This window comes from Ambystoma mexicanum, chromosome 5p (assembly GCF_040938575.1).
Source record: "Ambystoma mexicanum isolate Mex_15411 chromosome 5p, UKY_AmexF1_1, whole genome shotgun sequence".
Taxonomy (NCBI): Eukaryota; Metazoa; Chordata; class Amphibia; order Caudata; family Ambystomatidae; genus Ambystoma; species Ambystoma mexicanum.
This window is the reverse complement of record NC_090930.1, coordinates 687,437,284-687,465,195: the sequence shown is the minus strand read 5'-3', so window position 1 is coordinate 687,465,195 and position 27,912 is coordinate 687,437,284. Positions and strand designations below refer to the sequence as shown.

At 45.6% G+C, this 27,912-nt stretch overlaps 1 protein-coding gene across 2 annotated transcripts in view; it reads right to left on the bottom strand.

Annotated features, from left to right (window-relative positions):
- Positions 1–27,912, bottom strand: part of NUP62CL (nucleoporin 62 C-terminal like) — a 724,508-nt gene that overhangs the window by 444,536 nt on the left and 252,060 nt on the right. For both annotated transcript variants that reach the window (XM_069613059.1, XM_069613058.1), the window contains exon 4: positions 8,546–8,656. In XM_069613059.1, coding sequence (XP_069469160.1) covers positions 8,546–8,656 — 111 coding nt within the window. The remainder of the gene's footprint in view (positions 1–8,545; positions 8,657–27,912) is intronic.

Sequence of the window (27,912 nt, the reverse complement as noted above, 5' to 3'; positions counted from 1 at the left end):
ATCCAATCCTATGCTAACCTCCCAAAAAAGGTTGACAACGGAAAGTCATTGATGATAATGTCTTGCCCATTGATAAATCACGGTTGCCTGGCATCAATGGATCCCTTTTTGAAGACACTCAAGATCACTGATGGAACGTCCGTTCCTGAAAATTCAACACGTCAGAGAGGACCTCACAAGAAAAGCTCACTGTCATCAAGCTTATGAGAATACCCCTGAAAGGAGCTTACCTGCGTTTCCTCCAGAGCTACAAGCCTTACTAATCTCATCAACAGCGATTTCCTTGGCACCCTTCACGAAATTGTACAAAAGCATACATGAAGCAACCAAGGACTTGACAACGGTGGTGGCCTTAATTCACTCTAAAATGATCCGACTTGAACAAGTGTGCGACCGCTCATATAATGAACAACATGAGGGAATTAAAAAGGTTGGATGTGTCCTTTAACCTTCTAAACGACCGAAGGAAAAATGACTATCAACAAAAAGCTTTTGGCTGAAGTCGCAAGAGAGGCTCTTGCGTTATTTAAACATAACAGCAGTACATCAAATACCCTGAGTCAACCTGAAACCCGTAAGACAGAAAGTACTCCACCTAATCGATGCAGCAACCTTCACGATGAACGAGGCATAAACGTAACTAACACAAACCTTCAGGAGCCTCAAAGAGGGGCTGCTCTCCAGGCACTGGTTCAGAGAAGCTTGTCAAGCCAGAGTGATCTCCTCTCAAAAAAGCTTGCGACGACATCCGCCCTAAGTGAAGTGAGCCCGCCTGTCCTGACACCTGCAACTGGACACATGCCACCTCAGGGAATTGAAGTTTTGCCAACCTCAGTGACATCTTCAACTGACAACATTGCTGACATCTCGTTTAATACTGCATATGAGCAGGCTCTAAGCAGCGCAAACCAAGCGCAGCTTGACTCTCAGGCGGCATCATCTTCGCAGGTAGAGTTGTGTGTAGATGTTGTCAGTACCACTTCTACACGCCCAGCAGCTGAGCCATCAAACGTCTAACCAATCTTCAAAGGGGTGCCTCAAATCCTGACAAACTTATTGACACCCAAATCACAAACCACACAACCTCTAAAACAAACGAAAAAGTCTAAAAATCAAAAGGGTAGGAAAAACAAGTCACTGCAGGGGGCACGGAAGTTCCTGCAGAACATAAATGTGGTCCAGAACGTGGCCAGTAGTATCAACAAGTGCATAATGGCCACGTCACAATCAAATAACAAAATTCAGCAAGTACCATACTCAAACGACATGCCCGCAACTCATAGTGAAGCGAACTTGGCAGGTCCAGTTCATGACATACCTATTGAGCTCCTAAACTTATCAACATACGATGATGCAGATTATGTAGATCTGGAAGACTCTGTTATGACGGGACGGAATCTAAAGGCACCCAAATCACCAAGAATGTTAAGGCAAAGGGATCCACTAATGGGTCTCAGGAAATTAAAACAGACACAAGATTTCCAAACCAACCAGTAGTCCAAAGGAGGTCCTGCAACCTATTCAACAGGAATCCAGCATATTTGGCAGAACGTGTCACATTATTGTCGAAAACGACAGGCACCAAGTACAACCAATCCCTCCAATTAGTCCAGTCTTTATGACCTTACATGAAAAGAGGGTGCGCAATAGTGCAACCTCAAGACTTGGCTGTTGTGAGGACACATGGGCCAACTCATGCGTTCCAATCAACCCTGCGGCCTCCAAGAAACAAAGTGAGCGAACAGTAACCCCAGTCAGTTGTGAGATACGGGTCGCACACGATCAACGCAAAATCCAAACGCTCCTCAGTCTCCTTCTCAAACTTCCAAGGTAACAACATCTAGAAACATCAATACGATGACCCCTGTTTATAAACTCATAATCAAGAGATTGGAATCCTCAGACAATTTCATCTTGAATCGAGGCAATACGATTAGGCTACTCCACCTGGTGCCGTCTCTACTTGCCATAAGCTCCACTGACTTGAAGATCCATGGAGTTTTTCGATGAAAATCAAAATGACAAGATGGTGCTCCATGTCTCATCATCCTTAATCGCGTCTACTATATTGGATGCCAATGTAGCCTTCTTTTCCTTAGGCTTTGATGTCTTTAAGTTCACAGAAACACACCATCTACTGTCACTGGAGATGACGAGACTTGTCACCATAAGCCATCATGAGGGAGGTTGTCCATAAATATGCCAACATCTAAGGAGACGACAGAGCTCAACTTAAAAACGAGCTCCCGAACATCCATACAAATGGATCACACGGCCATCAAAAAACATCAATCTTCGAAGTGTCTCGTACTGGAGTTGGCTGAGCAAGCCACTGAAAAGGATCTTCAAAAAGACAAGATAAGAATAACAACTCACGGAAATGTAAACTTGGATTGCCCCGATGTGCTTAGTGACAAATCCACGAGAGCAACTGCAGAAAAACATGAGTGGTATTGGTTGTCCGCGGCATTGAACACCAAAAAGCAAAAATAACACCAAGATGATACAATGCAAAATGTGTGTAGACTAGCTTCCTGGAATACACGTGGCTTCTCACACTTGTTCAAGACTAACTGGCTCGACTGCCTCCAAATTGCATGTTTACAAGAAACATGGCTAACCGAAGTTCCGGTCACTACCGATTTTGAGGTGGCCTTAAATCCTGCGACTAAACCTCTAAAAGGACGTCCGATGGCAGGCCTAGTTACCATGATCAGAAGATCTTCAGGTTGGAGGATATTAAACTCAACCAACCATTCAACATTTATTCAAGTAACCTCCATGGAACTGCTAGGCCACACAGGGACATGTACCGATCAGATAACTATAGTAAACATGTATTTGAATAATGGAAATACTTGACCAACTGTTGGAAGCCTCTGGATGGACAAATATAATCATCTGCGGCGACTTAAACATCGATTTGTTTAAACCATCAGAAGCAGAAAAAAAAATGCTGGTACAATCATGGTCAGAAGAGAGGACTACACGCAATCTGCAATTGCTAAATGGAAACACCTGTGATGACATGCCACCAGCCTACACTTGGCATCGGGCTGGCTTGGCTTCAACTATTGATTACATGTTTGTGTCAGAAGCCTTACTGACAAACCAGTACTGTACTGACAGCTGGAATCTCGAATAGGACCAATTACGACAATTTAAAACCAAAAAGGTGGGGCTTAAACACACGGCCTTTGCATGCTCACATTGATTCGATTTGGACCTTCTAAACATAAGCGCCTGTTGCTTAGCAAAATTAGACGAACTAAGACTCTAGACGACCACGCACGCAAGCAAGCAATAAAGACAGCAAAGCAATGATGCAAATACTGGGTAAAATCGCATAAGCATGTCATGATTCAAAACGATGCAGAACAAATGTTAACGGCACTACAAAACAAAAACACAAAGGACTTCTGGAGTCTCATTAACAACCTGCATGCCCCTCAAAGTGCAATACAAGCGTGTATGGTGTCGGAATCCGACTGGATAACCCATTTTGAAGCTTTATACAAAACAAACGAGTCACTGGACAGCCCAGTCAATGAAATCTTGAAATCCTGGGCCTTGACGTTTCCGAAAGACGGCATAGTGGCCATAATCAAGAAAGCAAAAAATGTGCTAGCCCCTGGCCCAGATGGTCTCACAAACTTCACCATCAAATTGCACCCAGAGTTATGGGCAGAGATTTGTGCATTGCTATTCAAAAGGATAAGCACAGCTGGTCAGAAAATCTGGAAGTCCGCGATTATTGTACCTGTATTTAAAAAGGGAGACAGATCAAACCCCAAAAATTATCGACCAGTTGGATTGTTGGGTGTACTAGGTAAAATCTACTCGACAATGCTACAGCAAAAACTGGTAGCCTGGGCTATAACATCAAATCACGTGGATAAACGTCAATCTGGGTTTGTAAAACGGGTAGGATGATCGCTAAACTTATTACTGCTAAACATCATCAAAATGGAGGTAATAAAATCAAATACAAAGGTTTACTTAGAATTCATAGACTTTTCGTACGCGTTCGACACCATTGACCGATCGATTTTGTGGGCAAAAATGCAGAGTTGGGGGTGCCCGCCAGACTTAACAGCTGCGATTAGAGAACTCCACACTAAGACCTCAATTCGAATTCGTTTGGATCAAACAGGGCTTTTATCCGCATCGATCGATCCCTTTAAAAGAGTAAAACAGGGTTGCCCCTTAGCCGCAGCAATTTTCAGCCTTTTTATGTTATGTTTACATTTATAAAGCGCTCACACAGCCCGCAGGCATCGAGGCGCTGTTACAGGAATTGTTTGTTTTTCTTAGTTGCGTAATTGTTTTTTTTTTTGTCTTAGTTATGTATTTATAACGCGCTTAAACACCCAGAAGTTTCTAAGCGCGGACCCGGGGATCGAACCTTTTGTTGCTTCGTGTCGTCTTGCTTCCAAGACGCTCACGCTGCCGCTGAGCTATCCTCCCGGGACAAATTTTTATATCAGACATAGGCGAATCAATAGACGCAGTAAAGTCTTTTCCACCGAAAGTTTCCAACGCACACCTAAGTTGGCTTCTTTAATGCCGACGACTTGATCGCGTTGGATGTAACGGCCATTGGGTTGCAAAGAAAACTAAATGCCGTTCAACAGTATGTTACATCCAACAACTTATCGATCAACACCAAAAAATGCGAAATACTGGTCTTGCGAAATCTGAATTGTGGTGGGGTATCCAACAGAAAAAACATAAAATGGACCTTAGGCCAATAAACGCTTCAGATATCTCAGAACGTAAAATATCTTGGTATGAAATATTTTGGTATGAGAATAAGTTAATCTATAAACGACGGTCTCTGGCTTGCTGAAACAAAAAAGGAAATGTAAACAACTCGCAAGCAAGGCACTGATCATCCAAAAAAGATTTGGGAAATTCCCATTAAGACCAGTTTTGTCATTTTACCAACAAAAGGTAATTCCTGTTGTGATATATGGGGCAGAAAATACCCTTGCCTGTTCCGATGAGACTTGGACTTCCTTAGAAAATAGCTTCTTGTATAAAGTACTAGCTCCTCCTAAGGGTGTGAAGACATCTTGTATAAGGTATGAGTTATCAATTATATCGATTCATGCCAGGATCTGCTGGAGTCTTTTAAGTCTATATCGCAAAACAGGTACACGTGCGCAGATTCCAAAATTTGACATCTTTTATGACGTGTCTTCTGTCAATTCCAACATTGTGTCTATGTGGACGAATAGATGTGAAGTGATACTAAAGAAATATGATATCAAACCTGATATGCTCCATGAAAATCTTGATGCGGCCAAACTTCAAATCTGGCGTGCTGACTGGGAAGAAACCTGTGCGGAGAGAGTCGTTGCCAAATCAATGAGTGATGTGCCACTCGAGACATGTGCCTTCAACACTCAGCAACGCTATATTACACTGTTCCCTCACCCACAAGCACGAAGATGGTTATACTGTTTCTGCTAAACATGTCTAAAACCATTGACCGTCTTCGCTCATGGAAAGGCAATGAACACTTGGAACCTGAATGCAGGCTCTGTTTGCAAGCCAACGAATCTCTTAAACTTTCTGTGCTATTTTGCACCAAATTAAGATCAGAAAGAACAATTCATTTGGGCCCCTGGAGTTTAAACCATCCCTCCTTATGTGCAGACGAATGGTGGAAGTTGATGTTTCAGGGAACAGACTTAAAACTGGTACTTCCATTAACACGGCTGCTAGAGATAATTGGAAATCGTTTGAGGTTGGCACCAGTAGAGTGAACATGTCTGTAAAAAACATGACTGTGAGAAACGACATATGATGACTCATGAGGAGGGAGTCCTGGAATTGTTAGTCTTAGTGTTTGTTTTTATGTTGTAATTTATTTTAAAGGCTTGAAAAAAACAAAATAAAAAAATAAAAAAAATGCAGGCAACCTTAATACCATTGTTACTGTTAACTGTGGCTAATCCTAATGGCTGCGTTTGTTTACTGTGACGTTTTACGCCTTTACGTATGACGTCATCACGCTGCCTTACGTTACTTCCGTGACGTTCGCAGATATGCGAGACAGCATTTTTCCTACCGCGCTGCTCTGGATTTGCTTCTGGGATTGTCCCCGAGATTTTGCCCACCGCTCGAGTGACCGAATAAGTGCATCATGTAGGAAACCCTGCCATTTGATTCAGATAGCCCCCAACTTAGTCATGTGGAATTAGACTGCCTAACAGTTTATTACTCTAATTCATATCATCATAAATTCTTGCAGGCATTGCATCTTGCATTGCAACCTGTCAATGTGGCGTACTTAGCAATCAGAAAGCCTTGACACATACACTTTTAATGTGCAGTGATCCCAATTTACACTTCAGTGACTTTAAGGTATGTTGAAATTTTACACCAAACTCATTGTGATGCACATGTGATCTCTATTCCCAGTGCATTACTTTCCACCCATCTTTTTGTTCTCACAAGACCACACAGTGGGGATCTATATAATTCTCCGGTAAACTGGATTCAGGACACTCATCCTGCTTCCACACGACTGATTTCTTTTCTTGAATTTCTTATTAGTGCATGTCACAACTTCTCCTATTCAATTCTAACCGTGACTCAACTCAGAACCACAACATCTCTTATGCAGTAATAGAACCATATTTTGGAAACTAAACTGTGCATTTCGGGGAAACTGGGTTCAGGATAATTACCCATCTTCTAGATTAATCTTATTTATCGTGATTAGTTATACAATGCATGTCACGTTCCTTTGGCCTGGATTCATTTTTTTTTTTTTTAGACAAACTCCTCTTTCACGAGGTGAACAGTATCAGGATTCTATGTTGGTGAACTGTGGTGTTTATGGTTAAATCCTGGCCTGCCAGCAATATTTGGAATGTACATTGAATTTTATACATACCGTACTTTCAGTTGATTGATCAGGGGCTCTCAATCCCTGTTTAGAAATGAGTGATTTATTGTACCACTCATAATAACTTAATTTTATTTTCATATGATTTTGTTCCTGAATCTCTGATCGACACTGAATCAGTCATTGGTATTTGCACTTTAACCGAAGATTACATTCTGAATCGAGAATATGTGGTAATTTGAATGCAGAATTTAATTTTTGGTGCAAGCGCGAACACTAGTGACTTCCCATTTATATCCACTTTTATTTTAAAGTTACAAGGGATTAGTTACACAACACCACTTACTCTTGCCCACTGACTGACAATGTAGTCATGCATTAGATCTTTAAAGTGGCACATAACAGAAAACATTGACTATGCGCACAAGGTATATATGTTAGTTCATAATTTTGTGCCTTAGTGGGTTTGTGCACAGTGTTTGTTTCTCTTTCCAGTTTGAAAAAGAAAACTTCAATTAGGCAACACAACTGCAAATTAGAATTGGTATATGAAAGCATTTCTATAAAATACTGTTACTTTGAGCAAATTACATTCTGCCACCATTACGTAAAGAACATCCTTGCCCCCGGCCTCAAATGCCTTTAGAGGAATATAGTAAATTCAACCTTAGAACACTTATTTAACGCCAAGATGGTGCGCGAACATCACTTAAAAAAATGATTACAAAATCAGGCCATTTTCATCTAAATGTCTTACCAACAAACGAAAATGTATTCTGTTTCATATATTGTCAAAAAGCTATACATACAATTAAAAAAAGATAAGAGACCCACGTTAAAACCCTGTGCCGTGGTGCATCCTATATACTATTGGCAGGAAGTTGCAGTTGCACATAGCCGTCTTTAGGAATGGAGAATTTAACTGTATCCTAAATTGCTCAGTGACCGTGTTATGATAAAACATATTGACAGAACAGACTATTTAACTATTGCCCAAATTAGAACTAGACACTCGTTTACACTTTTAAATAATGGTCGACTATGTACTGCCACCTGCTATCGCATTCGTTACCCAACGTCTGTTTCTTTTGCACCAGAGCAATTAATGTATATACTATGTAAGCCCCTAGAATATCACTTGTTCGCACTTAACTGTACAGTGAAATCCAGGTCATTCTCGGCACCATCACTGTAAAGAATGGGCACCCCAGAAGTCAGCGAACCCAATATTCCAAGTAGTTCTCCCTAATGTTTATCAATGATGACCAGACAGCAACGGCTGGGAAATCACACATAGCTGCAAAGACTAAATGCCACAGGCCAGGTTCCACATCAGGAGGGCTACAAAATAAGGTACCATGAACTGGAGGATGAGAGGTGGGTTGTCGCACACTACATTGAGGGTGCATACATTATGAATGTGTTCAGTTGTTGCAACAACAATCTACCGCTAAAATAAATTTGAATCTTCTCCTTTGTAAAGGGCTCAGAGAATGCTTTCACAAAAATCTAAAATAAAAATAAACGAACCGGAACAGCCACTTATTGCACCTTTGCTCTTCTTGAAAGTCACCATACAATGGTTGCTTCGAACACTGTTGTTCAAATTTATATTTGCAAACCATCCACAGTGTGAAAATAAATGTTTACAGCAGTATCACGAATTCTAAAGAAAGAGTACAGTACCTGAAGTTTTTCCTCCAAACATCAAGCCGGGTCCCTGGCCAGGGTAGGCAGGCAGTGCTCCTGAAGGAGCAGTAGCAGCATTTGCCGTCACTGAGGGCTGCATGCCAAATCCTAATCCAAAGAGAAGACAATCATGATAATTTTAATGTTACATCAACAGCAGAAACAAAGATGTACCAAAACATAGGTTTTGCATGATGGGCCTTTTGAATGCCCTAGAGGCAAATTAACCTATTATCTCATGTACTTTACAAACAAATATTTATCAATCATGTTGATATACACAGATACTAGTTCCTGCGCAAAAAAACTCAAAATTATAACTAGAGATGTACATTCACAATGGTCATCATTTGTAATCTAAATCAAAATGCTTTAAAAAGGTACAAGATATCCGAAACACCCGGCTTGTGTCTCATATCATTTGAAACGCAGCTTTAAAAACAGTGTGCTAATGGAAAGGCAAGGCAGAGAATAAATAAACAAGACTTTCATTTCAGAAGAATGTTTGAAACTGCTTAATACCACCTGAGATTTGGTTGGACAAGACCATAAGCACATTCAAACAGAAATAAATAAATTACATATATTTTGTATTTTATTTTATACTTGATTTAATTGAAAAACAAAAAACAATTTTTACAAGTTTGCAGAACTAAAGGGAATATACTTCCTCCCGTGTGCCCTATTAGGGCTGTTGTTAATCAGTCCGTCTGACTCTCCAGTTTACTTCCTGAACATTACCATCTTGGACGCTCAATTATGTATTTCCTGTTCTCTTTCATTTGTTACACAGTCCGCTGTCAACGCTTAGTTATTCTTGTGAACCCCAGGTCTTCAAATAAACTGGCGACAGCTATAACCAAGGTGGTTTTTTCCCTGCTCATGAGTCTATTTCACCATTCCTCTTCATCAGTGTCTAAAGGTTTTAAAGAGGTGACCTAAATGTCCATCACGCTTTTCGTTAGTTCCGGTGCATGATAAGTGAAGGTGTAAAGTTTCTACCTTCTCTGAGCTTTTACAGAAGCAGCACTTGTTCGTTTCAGTTTATTTTCTTCGTGCCTTGATTTCATGTATAGTTATTAAATTTAAACAAATTCTGAGGACATTTTGTCACAGTTTTTTGTCCAGAGACTTTGCCAGATATCTTCTTGTTTGGTTGATTTTCGCCGAGTCGAAAGGGTAATTGTTTATTACTTTCGAGTTTGATGCTTCCCCTAATGTTTGAATCCAGTCATTCTCGAATATATGTTTTTTTACTTTTGTGGGGTTACTTTTCAGTTCTTCTTCTGAACTCCCCACCCAGTCTATATAGCAGGCATGTGTTCTTAAGTGCCCAGGTCTCTAAAGTCTGACAGGTTCCTGTGTTTAGTTCTTTTTTGATGATCTCCATAATCAAGGGCCCCAATATTTGACATCTGTGGGTCCTTAAAAACCCCTCAATTGCAAAATGCTCACTATCTCACGCAGACAAATCCTGAGGGACAATCAAGGTTCTACAAGCAATGGACGGACTTCCATTTAAAAGGGAACATAGTAAAATGGCTGCAAGCTTGTAGAGACGATTTGTCGGCAGCAATGTAAATAATGTATAAAGGACATACTCCTATTTCGAAACATTATTACAGCACATTGGTTTAAGTGGGGGAGAGGCACAAAACCAAAAATAATTCCTTATAGTGGAAATTTATATTTTGTCTTGAAATACTGCTTCCTTAAATGAACGGAGTGTCTGAGAATTATGATAAGGCACAACTGCCATGGTATATTGCAGAACAACTTTCATGTATTTCAAAGAAACCAATTATACATTTGTATTATATATCCCCACCATTGATCGGCTTCAGAAGAATTGAAATAAATGAGCGTTGACAAACCTAGCAGTTTAGGCTTTGATAAGGCAAGGGATAGGCATTTGCCAATCACCGCCACAATTTTACTACCTGGTCACAAGATGGCAACAGCTGGAAAATTGGGCGGATACCTAGGCAAAGGATGCAGTGCCTAGCACATAAAAGCCAGAAGTGTTGGCTTTGCCCAGGTTTGTTTTTAAGAGGACTTCAATGCAAGGAACAGATAGGACACATGCTGCTTGTATGAACTGGTTCGGACATTTCTGTTGCACTAGTAGTGTATTCGCCATTTTTATTAAACTAGAAGCACATTCACAGCTGCAATAAAGCCATTAACTCTAACAAGAAAGCTTGGAGAAAAATCAATGGGAGGCCTTACACAGCGCATAGTCTGGTGTTACCGCTTGATAGAGCCATCTCAAAGAGTGGGTGAGGTGGGTGGGAATGGTCAAACAGATTAGCATGGACAGTTAATAGGTGGGTACATAACCCAACAACACTCAAAAGCTTTGTGTCCCACATATCCAATTTCTCGCTTATCCAATGCGATAGTTTAGGCTTCTAGGTGGAACTCGAGCACAACCTAACCGCTAAAACTAAAAATAGGTGAGAAGGGAAAAAAATGAAGCACAGTCAGGGTTCTGCATACTAATACTGAAAGGTTTTGAGGATTTAAGTGGTGGACAATTGTAGAAAGGAGAAACTAAAAAGGAGTTTGCTTATGCAGGAAAGGTTGGGGGAGGAAAAAAAAAAAAAAAAAGATTGGAGGCTGCCCTGACCACCTGACCACAGCGAGGAACCACACTGCAAAGGATAACCGGCTACCAGATATCTGGCTAACCAGCCAAAAAAGATTCAACCGAACAACGGAGTCTCCTTCATTCCTGCTTGTGAACATGCAGGACCACGACAAAAGAGACAGACTGGTTTGAGTTTGGAACGTCCCATAAGTGTGGAGGGTGGCCTGGAGCTCATGGCGAGTAGAGGCTGAGTCGCCGTGCTCCGGCCGAGACGCTGCATCTAGATCCTTTTCGGCCGACCCAAATTACACCTACGGTGCAGAAAAGTGGACTCGAGTGCTGCAGAACCGGTTCCCAACAGGACCCTGCAGTTTCAGCTTAAATCGGAGAGACTGATCCTGCGGGATCTCCATTGAAACGATCCCCCCTCCTCCCTTCGACGAGACCCAAGATGACGGCCACCCTCTGAATTTGGAGCCGAGTGAAGCAACGACCTCCCCTGCAGCCGCTCCAGTGCACAAACTGGGAAGCACTCCTGAGGCGGGTCGCGGCCACGGAGGACCCCGACCTCCCACCCGAGCTCACTTCAGCACCTCACAACACTCGACCCCGGCGAATCGCAATACGCCGTGGCAACATCGGAGCTCCAACCCTACTGAGCAGGGAAAGAACAACCAGCCGGGGAGAGAAGCAGAAGATCCAACCTGGGGAAGTTGGGACCGGGTCGCCGAAACCGACCCCCGATGCAACTGGCGAGGTCCCCCAACCCACGGCCAGTAGAAGAATAAATCCGGAGTACCCGGGAGCAGCGTCGGATGGCGACGCACAGACACCACGAGAATGGGGGGGGCCCTGCCTCCCGTACAGCCCCAGGGCCCGCCCGCCTCTGCGTGAGAGAACCCGAAGAACTTGAGGTGAGGAGAACTGCGGGAGGGACACGCACCTAACAGGGCCGCCAAACTCTCCCACTAAATGGGAATATAGACACATGCCGCTGGCATAATTACAGGCACCCCCCATCCCCCCCCCCCCCGAGATGAAACCTGGAAAACTAATTCACCAGGCCCAAGCAGCCATTTCCGGGAATGACTCTCACGCCACTCATTGATACTCAACTAGACCCTGGCGGCAACCTGTACAATGCACTGCGGGTGCTAGGTGCCATGTGAACAGCCCCCACATACAGAGAGCTGAGATTAGGCCACCCACCCAATCCTGAGGCTATCCTCTCAGGACAATAACGTGGACCAACACTGCCTGCCCCTGGAACGGATCGGGCAGCGCTCTCATAAACCCCTCACCATGGCTGCCAGAAATAAGGAGAAAACAGCTACCATGGACCCATATGTATCCACCAAAACAGACCCCTCCGCAACCACGCTCTTCTACCCCCGAACCTGTGCACGCGAAAGAAGGAGAATCCTCCGAAAACCAATCCCAGGTGCTGGAAGCCATTGCATCACTACGACCATTCATAGATTCCAGAATTGACGAGTTTACTTAACCGAGAGAGTGACAAGTGCTGAGACAACCATAAAAGAAACGTCTGATGACACCACGGAACTGAAAGCCAAGGTTGCGGATCTGGAGAAGAAGGTAGCTGTGCTCGAGGCAAAATCTGAGGAGGCCGAGGGCCGGGCTAGATGAGGCAACATCAGAATTCTTGGGGTTCCGGAAGGAAGCGAAGGCTCGAACCCGACGGCTTACATAGAGTCCCTGATACAACAGGAGATAGGTGCTGAGAGGCTAACACAAGGATTCTCGGTTGAAAGGGCGCACAGATCCCTACAAAAAAGACCCCCACCGGGCTCTCATCCTCGCCCTATAATTGCCAAAATACTCAATTTCCAGGATAGAGAAACCATCCTGCGGCACTCTAGAGAAGAGGGACCCATTGAACGTGGAAACTCCAAAATAGCTATCTACCCCGATTACACCCAGAGGGAGAGGAACTCATTTGTGCCAATCAAAGCGAGGCTCAGACACTTAAATCTGAAATACATGCTGTTATACCCTTCCAGACTGAAGGTAATTTACAAGGGCCGTGCGATTTTCCTGGAGACCCCCGCTGCTGCCAATATGTGGCTGGAAGACAACAACCTGGCAGAAGGCAAAGACATCCAACCTATGGAAGACTGAAGAGAACCCTTCATAAGCGCTCGAGACACGGAATGTCACATGGCTCACGAGTTCAACGCAGGCATAAGGCGAACAAAAACCAAGAAGGTAAGCCACACAACAGTTAGCCACACAGATGCGGCCCTCGCTCGGCCTCACCCCAGGCACAGGGCTCTAACCCCATGAACAGTTCAGGGCAGGCCAGTTGCCTGACTGACCCCACTCGTGCCCGACACCCGGATGGGTCTAGACGGTGCGAGAGCGCCCGAGCATCACAAGGACTATGTAGTTGCTGGGTGCACCAGTTCCAGTTATGTTAATTGTTTTGTTAGTTACACAGTCTTCAAAACACTAAGGAGGGAATGGCATGGGACCGGACGGCCTCGGGGACCGGGGGTGAGAGAACACTGGAACTCGAGCAAAGAACCCCCCAACCAGGGGCAGAAGCCTCCCCGAGAATCCATGAGCGATGGGAAAGAAAAGACCACAACATCAACGCAATGGCATCCCAACTCAAGGTGAGGACATGGAATGTGAGAGGAATGGGCTCATACCTACGAAGAAACCTGATCCATTCCTACCTGCCCAGAAAAAGGTCTCGATTACAATGCTCCAAGAGACCCATCTTATGGAAGAATCCATGTCCAAACTATCCGAACAATGGGGAGGGACCGGAAGAGGGGCACCTTACTCCAAGTTCGCTAGAGGAGTATTCACGTGGATAAACCCAACTGTGCCATTCCAACTGCAGGGCTACGAAGCCGACAAAGAGGGCAGATACCTAATAATGTGGGGAACCATCGAACACACAACCGTGTGCCTAGTAAACTCATACCTACCGCAACACGGAATACCTTCACACCTCAAAATGCTATGTGCTAAAATGATGCTCCACAGAGAAGGAGCATTTATATGGGAGGCGATTTCAATTGCATCAAGAATGGAACCATGGACAGGTCGGACCCCTCTCACCAACTAAATAACGTTGCATCCAATGCACTAAACAGCACAATAGAACACCTCGACCTAGTGGACATTTGTAGAGAGCAACACCCCACCGAGAGGACCTACTCCTACTACTCGGCCCCACACAAAATCCACACAAGGATAGATTACCTACTCATAGATCTAGAACAGGCACAACTGGCGGAATCCACAACGTACCTGGGCAGATCCATATCCGATGATTCACTGCTAGTTATGCAATAGAAACTCACGGGGCCCAGACCACCAATCCCGACGTGGAGAACGCCAACAGCAGCACTCACAGACCAGGCATTCAAAGAGGAACTTGGTACCAAAATTAGAAGACTACATAGACATCAACAAAGGCTCAGTGGCAAGTTGGTGCACGCTATGGGAAGCCATGAAGGTAGTGACACAGGGAGAAGTAATATCGGGAGCGGGGGGTATCCGAATGCATCTGAAAATTGAGTTAGAAGATCTAAAGACTAAGATAATACACCTGGAATCCAAAATCGACATCTCACCAGAGACTGATTCGGAATTGAAAAGAACCCGGGAAGAATGCCTCTCTGCCTGGAATAGATTGTCCAAATTTGACTATACGACTTATACTGCTAGGACACACAAAGAAGCGGATAAACCTGGCAGAATGTTGGCTTGGATGTGTAAACGTGAACTCCCAAGATATCCCAACTGAGATTACGGATGAAAGAGGGACAACCCACAGGACACAGCAAGATATCAACTGTGAATTTGCGGATTTCTACTCTAAACTGTATGCACACGACAAACTAATATCTAGGGAGGACATCAGAGCTACCCTAGAGGAGATAGAACTTCCAAGATTGTCGGAAGACCAAAGAGTCACTGGACACGGAAATCACTGTAGAAGACGTGACGGAGGCTATTAGATCACTAGCTACATGTAAGGCCCCCGGGAGCGACGGCCTCCCGCCTGAATTCTACAAAACGTACGAAGCGACTCTCACCCCGATCCTGCACGAGGTATATATGGAGGCATATGAGAACGGAATCCTACCCAACTCCATGAAAAACGATAATCATTCCCATGCTTAAGCCTAACAAACCCAGCAACAACTGCAACTCATACCGCCCATTCACAATGCTGAACTACGATAGTAAGATTCTGACTACAATTCTGGCCAAGAGACTGGCGAGGGTGGTGGGATCCCTGATCCATGATGACCAGAATGGCTTTGTTCCAGGACGCAACACCACAGCAAACCTGAGGAGGCTCCAACACATTATGGCAGAGACCTACGATAGGGACGAAGATCTAGCGGTGCTTTTGCTCGATGCCATAAAGGCCTTCGATTCCATCTACTGGGAATGGCTGGTCGAGGTGTTGAGGGAGTTTGGCTTTGGCGAGGGCTTTGTGCAGTGGGTCAAGGTGCTATACAACTCACCTGTAGTAAGAGTAAAGACCGGTGGAACAGTGTCCAAACCCTGAGCGATACAGCGGGGCACTAGGCAGGGATGCCCACTATCACCAATGTTATACATTCTAGGCCTGGAACCAGTAGCCATTTACTTCAGAAAACAGCACTTCGACGCCGGCATCAGGCTGGGCAACGATCACTCCATAATATCTTTATATGCGGACGACGTTCTCCTATACCTGAAGGATCCACAGCTTAATGCACAAGTCGCGCTAGATGTACTAGATAATTACACTCGATACTCCAGGATCGAATTCAGCAGGCTAAAATCATGTGCGTTTCCACTAGCTAGACTCAGGAGCTTGGATAATTCCGAATTACCAGATGTTGGGATAAAATGGCAACCAGAGATGTTTAGGTACCTAGGAGTCGACGTGAAGCATACCCCTGAGCTCACACATGAACATAACACTGAAAAAGTAATAAAAGGCCTCTGCAAATCCATGAAATTCTGGTCGAAGCTACCGCTTGCTATGATGGGCAGAGCAGCAATTGTTAAAATGATAATCCTTCCCCGATTCTTATACTACTTGAACGTTTGCCACTACATTAGACCTCCCTTCTTCAGAAAGCTGGAATCATTAATCAGAGATTTGATATGGGGGCCATCCAGACATAAGCTCTCCTTATCCACACTCACGCTCCCTTACAAAGAAGGCGGGATACAACTGCCAGACCTTCAAATGTACTATCTAGCAGCACACCTCCGCTACATGACGAAGTGGCTCTCCGATGAAACGTCCGCCGAATCTGGACTATTGCGGCAAACATCCTCCAAGCTATTCCCCAAAGAAATACTCTGGAACCCGTTGAAACTGCCATATGATGTCCCCACGATTGTAACTGTAGGCAGGCAGATATGGGCCAGAACTTGCTTCCTTCGGCAACTGAACCACCCCTACTCTCCCAATATCCCCATCCTGGCTGACGCTTGCAAAACCCAGACGACCGCACGACAGCCAGAAGCTGGGAAAGAGCCAGAATGTATGCATGGGGTGACATGTTTGAGGAAGGCGTATTCAGGGAATTTGAATCGCTGCAAGCCAACCAACGAAGGAATCATGAGTGGCCAATTTCTATGGTACCATCGCCTCAAGAAGACTGCCAAGAAACAATGGAATACGTGGCCAGAGGAACCCACACCAGATCCCCTCCTTCAGGAGATGTATGAACTCGCTGACGGCTGGAAACCGGTGGCCCGCCTATACAGTAAGCTGATGGACAAACCCAACCCGAAAAGTGCATCACTGAAGGAAAAGTGGGAGGCTGAGCTGGAAACTACATTAACTGATAATGAGTGGGAGAGAATATTACTATACCCCAAAGAGGTGTCTAGAAACACCAGATTCAAGCAGATACAACTGAATGTCTTATACAGGACATACATGACCCCTCAAAGGGTAGCCGCCTTCAACAAACAGGCATCCCCAAAGTGGGGGTTTACAAGAAAGAGCTTGTAACTCGCTCACCCTTCTAGCAGATGTAAGTGCTATTAATAAAACAGTTTTAAGGGTAAGAAATCTTAACGAACAAGAATGGAGTGGTTCGAAAGGTGTGCCCATCAGGAAAGTTAGGACTAAGTTTAAATCCCATAGGGGAACCTGGAATGGTCTTGGGGGATAAACGTTAGTTAACCCCTTTAGAAACTGTATTACCAAGGGTAACTTGAAAAAGGATGGTTCTTCCGCAGTGCGCTTAAAGATGGATAGCGCTGTGAGATAGCCCTTAATGGTGTCAACTTGAAGGCCTGAATTCCAGTAGGAAGGACAAAACCATTGGTGTACCACATGAAAAGGGGTCGTTGTTCTTTTCTCTACACCAGCTGCAAAATTTGTTCCAACGGCAGCGGTATAAAGACTTTGTTGCTGGTCTCCTTGCCGAAAGCAACACCTCCATAACATCATCAGGGAGGTCCCAATCCTTGTACCTCAGCCTTTCAGAAGCCAAGCGTGAAGGTTTTGATGTCTGGATGGAGAACCTGACCTCCCTTCTGTGAGAGTAGGTTCTCTCTGAGTGGTAGTCGAATTGGAGGGCAGATGGACAAGTCTAGAAGGTCCGGGTACCACGTTCTCCTGGCCCAATCCGGGGCAATTAGGATCATGGTTTTCCGGAATCTTCTCAACCTCCTGATCATTTGAGGAATGACAGGGACCGGTGGGAACGTGTACAGAAGCGGAAACTCCCAGTCCACTATGAACGCGTCTCCCCGAGCTCCTCTCGGGGGAAATTCCCTTGAGCAGAACAGATCGCACTTCCTGTTGACACTGGTGGCGAACAGATCCACCTGAGAGGTTCCCCAAAGGGCGAAGATCTCTTGAAGGACTTCCTGAGCTAGTTCCCACTCGTGGGAGACTGTGCTCTGCCTGCTCAGAGCGTCCGCTGTCAAGTTCTTCTCTCCGGCTAGGTGAACTGCCGATAGAGGGATTCCTTCTTGGATTGCCCAAAACCAGAGCTGCATCGCCTCTCTGCACAGGGGTAGTGATCCTACGCCTTCTCTTTTGTTGAGGTAATGCATGGCCACTGGGGTAGACGTGAATCCCTTCCCTCCTTAGACTTGCAGCCACTACCGACATTAACTTGGTGAAGACCCTCGGGGCGGAGGTCAGCCCAAATGGCAGCACTCGAAATTGATAATGAGAGTTGCCAATTGCGAACCTCAGGTATTTCCTGTGTTTGAGATGGATAGGCACATGGAAATAAGCGTCCTGAAGGTCCAGAGATACCAACCAGTCCTGGAACTGATGGGCCTGAAGGATCTGAGAAAGAGTTACCATCTTGAATTGGTCTTTCCTGAGGAATTTGTTCAATTCTCGCAAGTCCAAGATGGGTCTCAGTCCTCTGTCTTTCTTTGGAATGAGAAAGTAAGGGGAGTACCAGCCCTTGTTCCTCTCCGCTACAGGTACCGGTTCTATGGCACCTTTCTCTAGCAGGTCTAAAATGTCCTGCAAGAGGAGCGGATCTGGAGCTTTCTGAGAGCTGATCCCCGGTGGATGACTCTGAGGTATGCGTAGCAGAGGCAGGCAGTAACCTTTGGCAACTGTTTCCAATGCCCAAGCATCTGACGCGATAGCCTGCCATTCCGCCAGATGTTGAGTTAACCTGCCTCCTACAGGTGTCCTGTGAGGGAAGTCCTCAGAGTGGTTTTGGGGCGGCTGATGCCGATGGTAAAGAGGCACCTGCTGTTGCTGCGGCTTTTGAATATCTACCCCGTCCACCTCGGGTAGTTCTTCTTTGTCCCCTTTGAGCCGGTCGTCCTCTACCTCTTCCGAATGCGGAGTAGAAGCGAAAAGACTTGCCCCTCGCAGAGGTTCCTGTGGGACGAAAAGGTGTCTGACGGATTGCAGCGCCTAGGGATTTTGCTGCTGCTTTTGATGTTTGCAGTTTTTCTAAACTGTCATCCGCCTTTTTCCCAAACAAAGAAGAGCCATCGAATGGCATGTTCAAGAGCCTGGCTTGCACATCTGGGGCAAAACCAGACTTTCTCAACCAAGCGAATCTCCTGGTTGTTGTACTTGCCGCCATTGCTCTGCTGATACTGTCAGCCGAATCAATGCCTGTCTGGAGGGATTCGCACATAGCGTCTTTACCGTCCTGTATGATATTTAGGAACGCCTCCCTTTCTTCTCCCTCCGGGATGCAGTCAGCCGCTGTAGAGGCACACTCCCAAAGTGTATGGCTGAATCTAGCAAGGGTGCAAGTAGCATTAACAGATTTTAACGCCATGCTACATGCCGAAAAAACTTTCTTTGCCATAGCATCATATTTCTTATCGTCCCTGTCCTGTGGGACGGTAGGGTAAGCAGTCTTGACGTCAGTAGAAGATGCTGCCTGTACCACCAGACTTTCTGGGGATGGGTGTTTTGACAAAAACTCCGGGTCTGCAGAAGATACCCTGTATTTAGTAGACAGTTTTTTATTTACTGCCGGGACGACATCTGGGGTTTCCCAGTTCGTTATGATTTTCCTCTGAAGAGCTTTACGAAAGGGCACTACAGGATCCTCCTGTGGACCTTTGTCAAGAATATCCGTGAGGTCATCTTGTTGGAAAGCCTGTGAAGGTGTTGACCACCCCATAAATTCTGTGATCCTGGCCATTAAGGCTCTATAGGGGGTTTCAGCATGCTCCCCCGGGTCTGGCCTAGCGAACTCCACCTCAGGGGAAGTGTCTAACCCACTTGCCTCATGTAAGGAATCATGGAGATCCTTTAACCTGCGTTCTTCTGAGGATAACTCCTCTTGAACTGGGGTTGCAGGTCCCTGCAACTCAAATCTGTCTTCTTGTTCAGATAGTTCTCCCTCTTCCATAATTGAGGACATAGTTCTCAATTGTTCTGAACTCACAAAGGGTGTGAAACCCATCTCCAAGGCAGAGGGTGCCAAACTTGTCATAATCGGCCTCGAAAACGTCGATGTCGTTGACGCCGAAGGCTTCGGGCGTGGCGTCGAAAACAAAGGCGGAGGCCTCGAGGTCCTCGATAGAATTGGGATTCTGCTCGAGGAAGTCGACAATCTCGATGCCATCGTCATCGAGGACCTGGGGATAGCCACTGGGTGCGTCATAACCGTGACTTTCCTCGGCGTCGACGCCGGTGTCGAAGATGGCGTCGAGTCGACAGACCCTTGTGTCGAAGGTCCCTTCGACAACGGCGTCGAAGACACCGACCTCGGTGTCGACGGAACCTTCGTCGACGGAACCTTCGGAGAAGGTTTTGAGGTCATAGCTTTACTCGAGGGTTCGTGACCCGCTCGAGAAGCTTCCTTCGCCGGGTACTGTGACTCGTGGCGTTTTTGACCTTTGGGTCTTTCGACCAGAGCATCGCTCTCGGCAGTCTTCGAGCGGGTCGAGGCCGTTTTCTCGAAGACGCTCATCATATTTTTGCAGAATTCCTCCCATTCAGCCCGGGAACTATTTTTCGTGGGGCAAGGGATTCTCTTAGGAGAAACAGAGGAAGAGGAGGACGGAGAAGGGGATCTTCGACGTCTCCTCTTCGAGTGCTTCGATCTCGAGGAGTGATGGGACCCACTCCGAGACCTGGAGCACGAATGTCTCGACTTCGTCGAGGAAGAAGAAGCTTTTGAAGTCTTACCTTTCTCCAGCTTCCCCCTACGCTCCTTCAGGGCCTTAGCTGTCATGGACATACAGTCCTCGCACTCCGAACAATGGTGTTCAGCTCCCAAACACCACAAACAAACTCTGAGGGTCAGTAAGCGACATCTTTTTCCCCACAATCTCGGCATTTTTTGAAGCCGGACCGAGGGGTCGTCGGTTCCAACGAGGAAGCCATTGAGTACGGATCGAATATCTCGAGGTAAATAGGATAAATTGTCTACGAAACTGAGCAACGATATTCCGAGGCACTGAGTAAGCACGGAAAAACGGAACTGAGCAACGGACGCTGCGCGTGGCCTTTATAGGCAGGATGACGTCGACATCGATACGGCGGCTGTCGAGGGACATCGACTCGGCGGACGTCGACGCGCAGCGCCCTCTAGAGAAACATTTTCCGAGGCCAGCAAAGCTGGAAGGAGATATCTAAGATAAGGAATACGTCGGAGGACACAATCCCTTCGAAAGATACTTTTAATCATATGTCAGGGATTTCATGAGGAAATGCAAAGACAATTGAGAAAGATTTTGGGAATGGAAGCTAAGGCATGGGCGGAGATACAATTGACGATTATTCACCATTGTTGGTTAAAGCAAGAGAAAGACAAAGTTAAGGACAGAAAGACTGACGAAGCAAAGTTAGTTCAAGAAACTGTCGACATTTTCAGTGGAAAGCGCAGTACTGACAAGTGGAGGAGAACATTTAAAGACACACGGGATACAGCAAGTACAGCCAACAGCAAACAGAAATTTAGCAGGAAGACAAGAATATAATTGTTTGCCACAAGGGTGAGTATTTGCACCCAGATGGGGGTTCAGATTTCAAGCTCCACAAGGACGGGGCGGAAGGTTTAATGGAGGCAACCTATATTGGAAGAACAGTCAAAGCAGTGTTGGATATGTGGGAAGAGGGGCCACATTTCATGTGTAAGCAAAAGCAGGTGAGGAAGGCAACAGAACTGGCAAGCAGCTGATCCAAGAAGGGGGGGTGGTGCCACCTGAATATTATGCCCAAGATCACACGCAGTATCAGACACAAGCGTCATCAACTCAGACGCAACAGGGCATGCCATCCCAAGCACAGCAAGCACCAATCCACATACAGCAAGCCCCAATACAGGCACTAGCACAATAGAATGCAGTGACACCATGAAGACAAGCACATTACCACAGGCACCTACACATCGAATAGGGGCTGTGACAGTAGTGGGAGGGAACCCTTTCATTGGCATAGGACTGATATGTATTCACAACAGGACAGCCTACAGAAAGACTTAATGTGTTCCATCCTATCGATTACACCAGACCCTCCAGCACCCACCCCCCACCTCAAACAGGAACCAAGTGTCGGGGTCACTATAGGTCACAAAACATTTTCCTTCTTAGCAGATACAGGGACGACTTGATCTTGTGTTAAAGAGGGAAGGTTCCCAATGTCAGGCATTGCCATGTATGCACACAGATATTCTGGGGCAACAACTTAGGTGCCTTTTACAGACACTTTACCCATTACCATAGGAGAACACAACATGTCCATGCCATCATTATATTCCCGCAAGAGACCAGTATAACATATTGGGGAGGGTTTTGATTAGCAAATTAAACATGAGAATATCATTTATTGACCACAGGATAATATGTTCTACCCCAGGGATTCATTATGTGAATGCATAAGAATTCATGAAAGCATTTTATGGCCAGGAAGCACAAAGAGGAGTGCCATTGAACCCAGAAGTTTGTTTATTGAATTTCTAATGCGCACCAAACCCGGAGGTAACAGGGCGCAGCAAAGGAGCTGCAATGCTTACAAGGTTACATAATGGCAAACAGTAAAAAGTGGCAAGTGAAATACAATATAGGTAGGGCTCAGAATATACAGGTAGTAAATTACAAAAAAAGTTATTTACATCATAATGTACAGTAGAAGAAGTATTCCTTTACAGCATACACATTGTTAGCATGGCTTCCAAGAATACAGGACAGACTATTGCGGTTACCCACAGATGTTTATTTTTCGACCAGTAGTACCCATGGACATGGAGGAAGGGCAGATAATTACAGCTTAGTAAGAAGCAGCAATAGTGAGAGAAGACTGTCATTTTACACTGAGTTGATGAGGAAGGGGCAAACTGGAGAACAGTGATAGCTCTTGATGAAGGACATAGATTTACTAATTTAACAGATGAAAGCTTGTTTACAGATGACTCATGATGAAGTGATGTTTAGTACAAGTCGTACATATCAGTTAAAAATTGAAAATGGGGCGATAGCTCAGAGGATGTTACGAGTAAAGAAAGTGCTGTCCTTTTGGTTTACGTACCAAGAATATTTTATTTATTTTATTGTTAATTTATAACACGCTTAATACCAGCGAGTGGTTTCTAAGTGTGGAATCAGGATTCGAACCTGTGTTGCGCCATGTTGTCTTGCTTCCAAGACAAACTCGTTGCCCCCGAGCTATCCTTCCCTCCCCAATATGGACCAGCAGTCCATATGACGTTGACTATTGAAATGAGTAGGAGCAGTCAACATTAAATTGAAGCACAGAGCCATTTTACACAAGTAAGATAATATCCCATGTGAAAGGAAGAAGACAAAAAGGTATCTATGACATTATTGCTGCCATAGTGAGACAAGAGATATATTAGTGCCTTCAGAATCCCTGTGAAAAAAGCAACAGGGGGTTCATGGAGATTTATCCAGGACTTATGCCCCCTGGATATTGTTGTTCAAGTAGAGTTCCCATTAGTTACAAACCCAGCCACAATATTATGCAACATCCCACCAAGGCTAATTATTTCCCAGTGATGGATTCAAAGGATGTTTTCTTTTCTATCCCCTTGCATGAAGAATCGCATCATTTGACATTGTTCACTTATCGCGGGATTAAACTGTAACATACTTGGTTACCCCAGGGGGAGGCATACTATGAATCCCCCTTGGTTTTACACTGAGTGATGCAGATGGACCTGGGAAACTTACAACTTGACAGCACAGTAATACAATATGTAGATGACATTTTAGTGTACAGCAACAGAGAAAAAGAGTACAGGAGACAGTCAGTAAAGCTGACAGTATTGGCAGAGAACGGGTACACAGTTGACAAAGAGAAAATGCAACATTGCCATGAAGAAGTCCTATATATAGGCCAGCTTATATCAAAAGGAAGGGGGGGGGGGAGGAGACACCAGAAAGAGCAGAAGGAATAATGAAAATCACCCAAGCCAAAGACAGTGAAAGGGTTTCAGCATTTTCTAGGCCTTTGCAATTATTGCAGGGCATGGGGTAAGGCCACTTTTAAAAGGACTGAAGGGGGCACTTAAGGATAACCATGATGTAGCCTGGACAGGCGAGATGATAGACGCCTTTGATGAATTGAAGCTAGCAATCAGCACAGCTCCTGTGTTCGGGATCCCCGATTACAATGAAGAATTATTTTTCTTCTCCCATTCAAATGGAGTAGCGATGATGGAGAGAGGTCATTATCCCGGCGAGAAAGCACTGGCGGCAGGAGCCTTTGCAATTGAGAAATCTGCCAGTATAACTATGGGCTGTACAGTTTCAATTCATGTTAAGCATGCCCTACTTGCCATAACTGAAAAGCCCAAAAGCACATTGACCACACAGAGAGCATCTGGTAATGAAGTAATTATATCAAACGCATCGATTAAAATTGTCAGGTGCCGAGTGGTAAATCCAGTCAGATTTATAGCAGAACCAGTAAATGAAGGAGATAACGTGCATGATTGCACTACGGACACTGAATACCATGATGAAATATCACATGTCAAGGAAAATGCCTTAGAAAGGGGGAGAATTCTCTTCATTGATGGGTCAGAGTCAATAGACCAGAGCACTGGCAAAAGGCACAGTGGCACAGCAGTAATGAAGGCAAAAGAGAATCACAGCTTTGAGACAGTTGATTTGGGTAAAATGGGACAGAGCATCACGACAGAAATTCCATTTATTTAAAACCAAGAAGCACTATTTTTAAACCATGACATTCCATCTAGTAGAAGAAGTTGGACTAAATTGCGGATAGAAGTGATTCTAAAACTACCTAAACCCATGAGTAGTACCCAGATGAGATATTTCTTAGGTGCAACGGGACACTGGTGGCAATGGGTTTTGAGTTACGCTGCGATATGTAAGTTCTCTTAAAGCAATGACAAACCTCCATACATGTGAGACTTTAGAATGGCCACCGAAAGCAGATAAAAAGATTCGGAGAGAGAAAACGTGCATTTGCTGGCCCACTGGTGCTTGGTCTTCCAGATTATAAAAAAGCAATTGGTCTGTACTGCCATGAAAAAGGAACTCTGCCAGGTGCTGCAGATTAGGCAGAGGCTACATTGCCCAAAACACCCACAATCTCCCAGGACAGTGGAAAGAAAACGGAGCCCTGTAGAATAAAATGTAAAGCAATCTGCTTCTGTAAAATGGACAGAAGTGCTACTACTTGCCTTAATGAGCATGCAAGGCATGTGGGAAGAAAGAATGGATGAAAGCAGATATGAGATTCTTACAGGCAGACAGATGTACTTACCAGAGTTACCTGCATTTGTTTTAATCCTGGCAAATGTTCATTTACTCAACAATGCAGTGTTACTATATTGCCAATACCTGGTAAAAGTTGTCGGGCATATTCATGAACAGATCCAGAAGATTCTCCAAAGGTTCCCTGAAACAATGTGCCGTTTAAGCCGGGCTTCTGGGTTTTTATGAAAACGCATCACCAGAATAGGTGCCCGACAGACAGCTTGAGATGACAACAGGAAGTGATTTTGACGAGGAATATGCCCGTATGCTGAGGAAATGCACCAGCGTGGGCTCAAGCTAGCTACCGTCGACTGCTCCTCTGATGTTTTGATCTATACCCAAAAGAGGTGAACTTTGACAGCAAACTTGCGACTAAGTCTGGAAACATCTAAAAGCACAGAGCAAACTAGAAACTAGCACTGGTTTGGGGGGGGGGGGGTGGTGATTGTAGTTTGGCAGGGAGGATCTTGTAGAACTTGATGTCATCAAGTTTTAAAAAACACTTGCTAACTGGATTCCCTACGAGTGGAAAGAGGCTTTTCATAAATCAGTACCTACATCAGAATAAGGCAAAAGGCAGGTGGGCTAAAAAAAAAAAAAAAAAAAAAAAAAAAAAGAAACAGAAAAAAAACCACTACAAAGAACCCCCAATATGAAATGCTCCTGTTGGAAGGCAAATTCGATGGCCAAGATCAACACTGAAAATTAACTTGACTTATTTTTTGATCCATCGCCATTTCACAAAGTGAAGAAAACTGCATCAAAAGGTAATTCACAGGGATTCCAAGATGGCCGCCGACGTGCGAGTTCGTACTACCCTGTCCTCCTTCTGGGCCTACTATGGTGGACCTACGAGTTACTCGGAAAACAGAAGAATGGCTCCCGTTGTCACTGAAGAACAGAACAGTGAGAAGAGTGTAACAGTTCATGCACCAGAGGCGGGAGGAAGAGGTTTCCCCAGAGTGTATGAGTAGCGGATCATCTCCCTAGTCTCCCAATGGAGGCCACTGCCCCCAGCGATTCAAAAGTAAAGGTGGAGAATCGTGCCTCCTGGGACCACGGGTATTGCAGAGGAGGCTGCCGGTGAAGCACCACAGAGCCAGCGGCTCGACGCCCCCCCCCATGTGAAGACAATCAGCCCCAGTGCGCTGCTATTTACATAGGGGGGGGGACGTTTCCCCCAAAACCATGTGAAGGGCACAGAAGCTGCCGGGGAGGGACCGCACTGAAGCTGAACATCTCCCAGCTGTGGACCGTTGGACCGGGGAACGGTATGCAGCTGCAGGAAAGGAGGGACGAGCCTCTCGGGCCGTGGTTGACCTTGAAGAGAAGCCCACGCGAGGAGGGGAAAGCAGAGGAGGGAAACAGAAGGTGCGCGGCACCACTGGCCTGGACCGCGCAGCAATAACAGTAGGGCCGCAGTCTCTCAAGCCTTAAGGGGAAAAGCACCCGATAGCTGCACCTTCATCCCGTGCGCACAATAGTGAAACACTACCCCCGCACTACATGTCGAGGGGGTGAGGAATGGCCCGCCCCCCCCAGGGAAGACACAGACAAGTAAAAGAGGTAAGAAGTGGGGGACCTGGTTGGCATTCGCGGGCTCCTCTTGGTGCCGAGTCGGAGTGGCTCACCCCCCCCCATCCCCGCATAACTAGCATTGAGCAAAATGGAACAGAGGAGGAGCAGGGGGGAGGGGGAGGGGCAAATGAGCACATTTTGGCTTTCCCCTCCCTTGGGATAGCATGTGCGTCAAAGCAGATTGCTAACGAACTTGAGTCCCCCCCTTGCAACAGGAACGCAAAGGGAGGAACCGGGGGTGTATGCAAGACCGTGTTGGGAGCCAGAGGATAAAAGTGGCAATAACCCACGCTTGACAGGCAGGTGAACTTCCTCCCTCCTCCCCCCCTAAGGGGTGTAACAGCACACCAACAGAGCCAAACTACCACGTCTCCGGAACTGGTACAGTGTGCACTCATATTGTGCACTCTAAGAAGCCATTGGGAACAAATAAACTGCCATCCAGGAGAGGAAGGCATTAAAGGGGATATGCCACAAATACAAAACTCCAACGCAGACGATCACGGGCGAGCCCTGTGGCTAAAAAAAGAACAGGCCCCCGAAGAACACAAGGCACCCGGTCCCTCCCAGATTATATAATACTCTGTTGATCCGCCCAAAGGGCGGAGGAAACCCAGAATGGGACGAGGAATTAGAACCTCAAAAGGTGAGCCATCGCTCTGCGCCATTAAAGGAACACACTATGGCGGTCCTCCCCCCCCCCCTTTGCCCCCGATGACCCCACAGATGCCAGGTGGAAGACAGCCTCAGTCAAACCTAAGGGGGCCGCCTGACACAGGAGAGGGACAGCTGGAAAGGTGTTGGCGCCAACAGTCGGAAGAGGCTTCAACAGCAGGTTCAGGGAGCCAATCGAAGGGAGGGCCCAAAGAAAAGGAACCCAGCAGCATGGCCTTGAACAAGGAACAAGGAAGACTTGCTGGAGTGCCTGAGAGGCATGGAGGAGAGAATGGTTAACTCCTTCCAGAACCAACTCAAAGATGAAAAGAGCTGCAGAGCTCCCTACAAA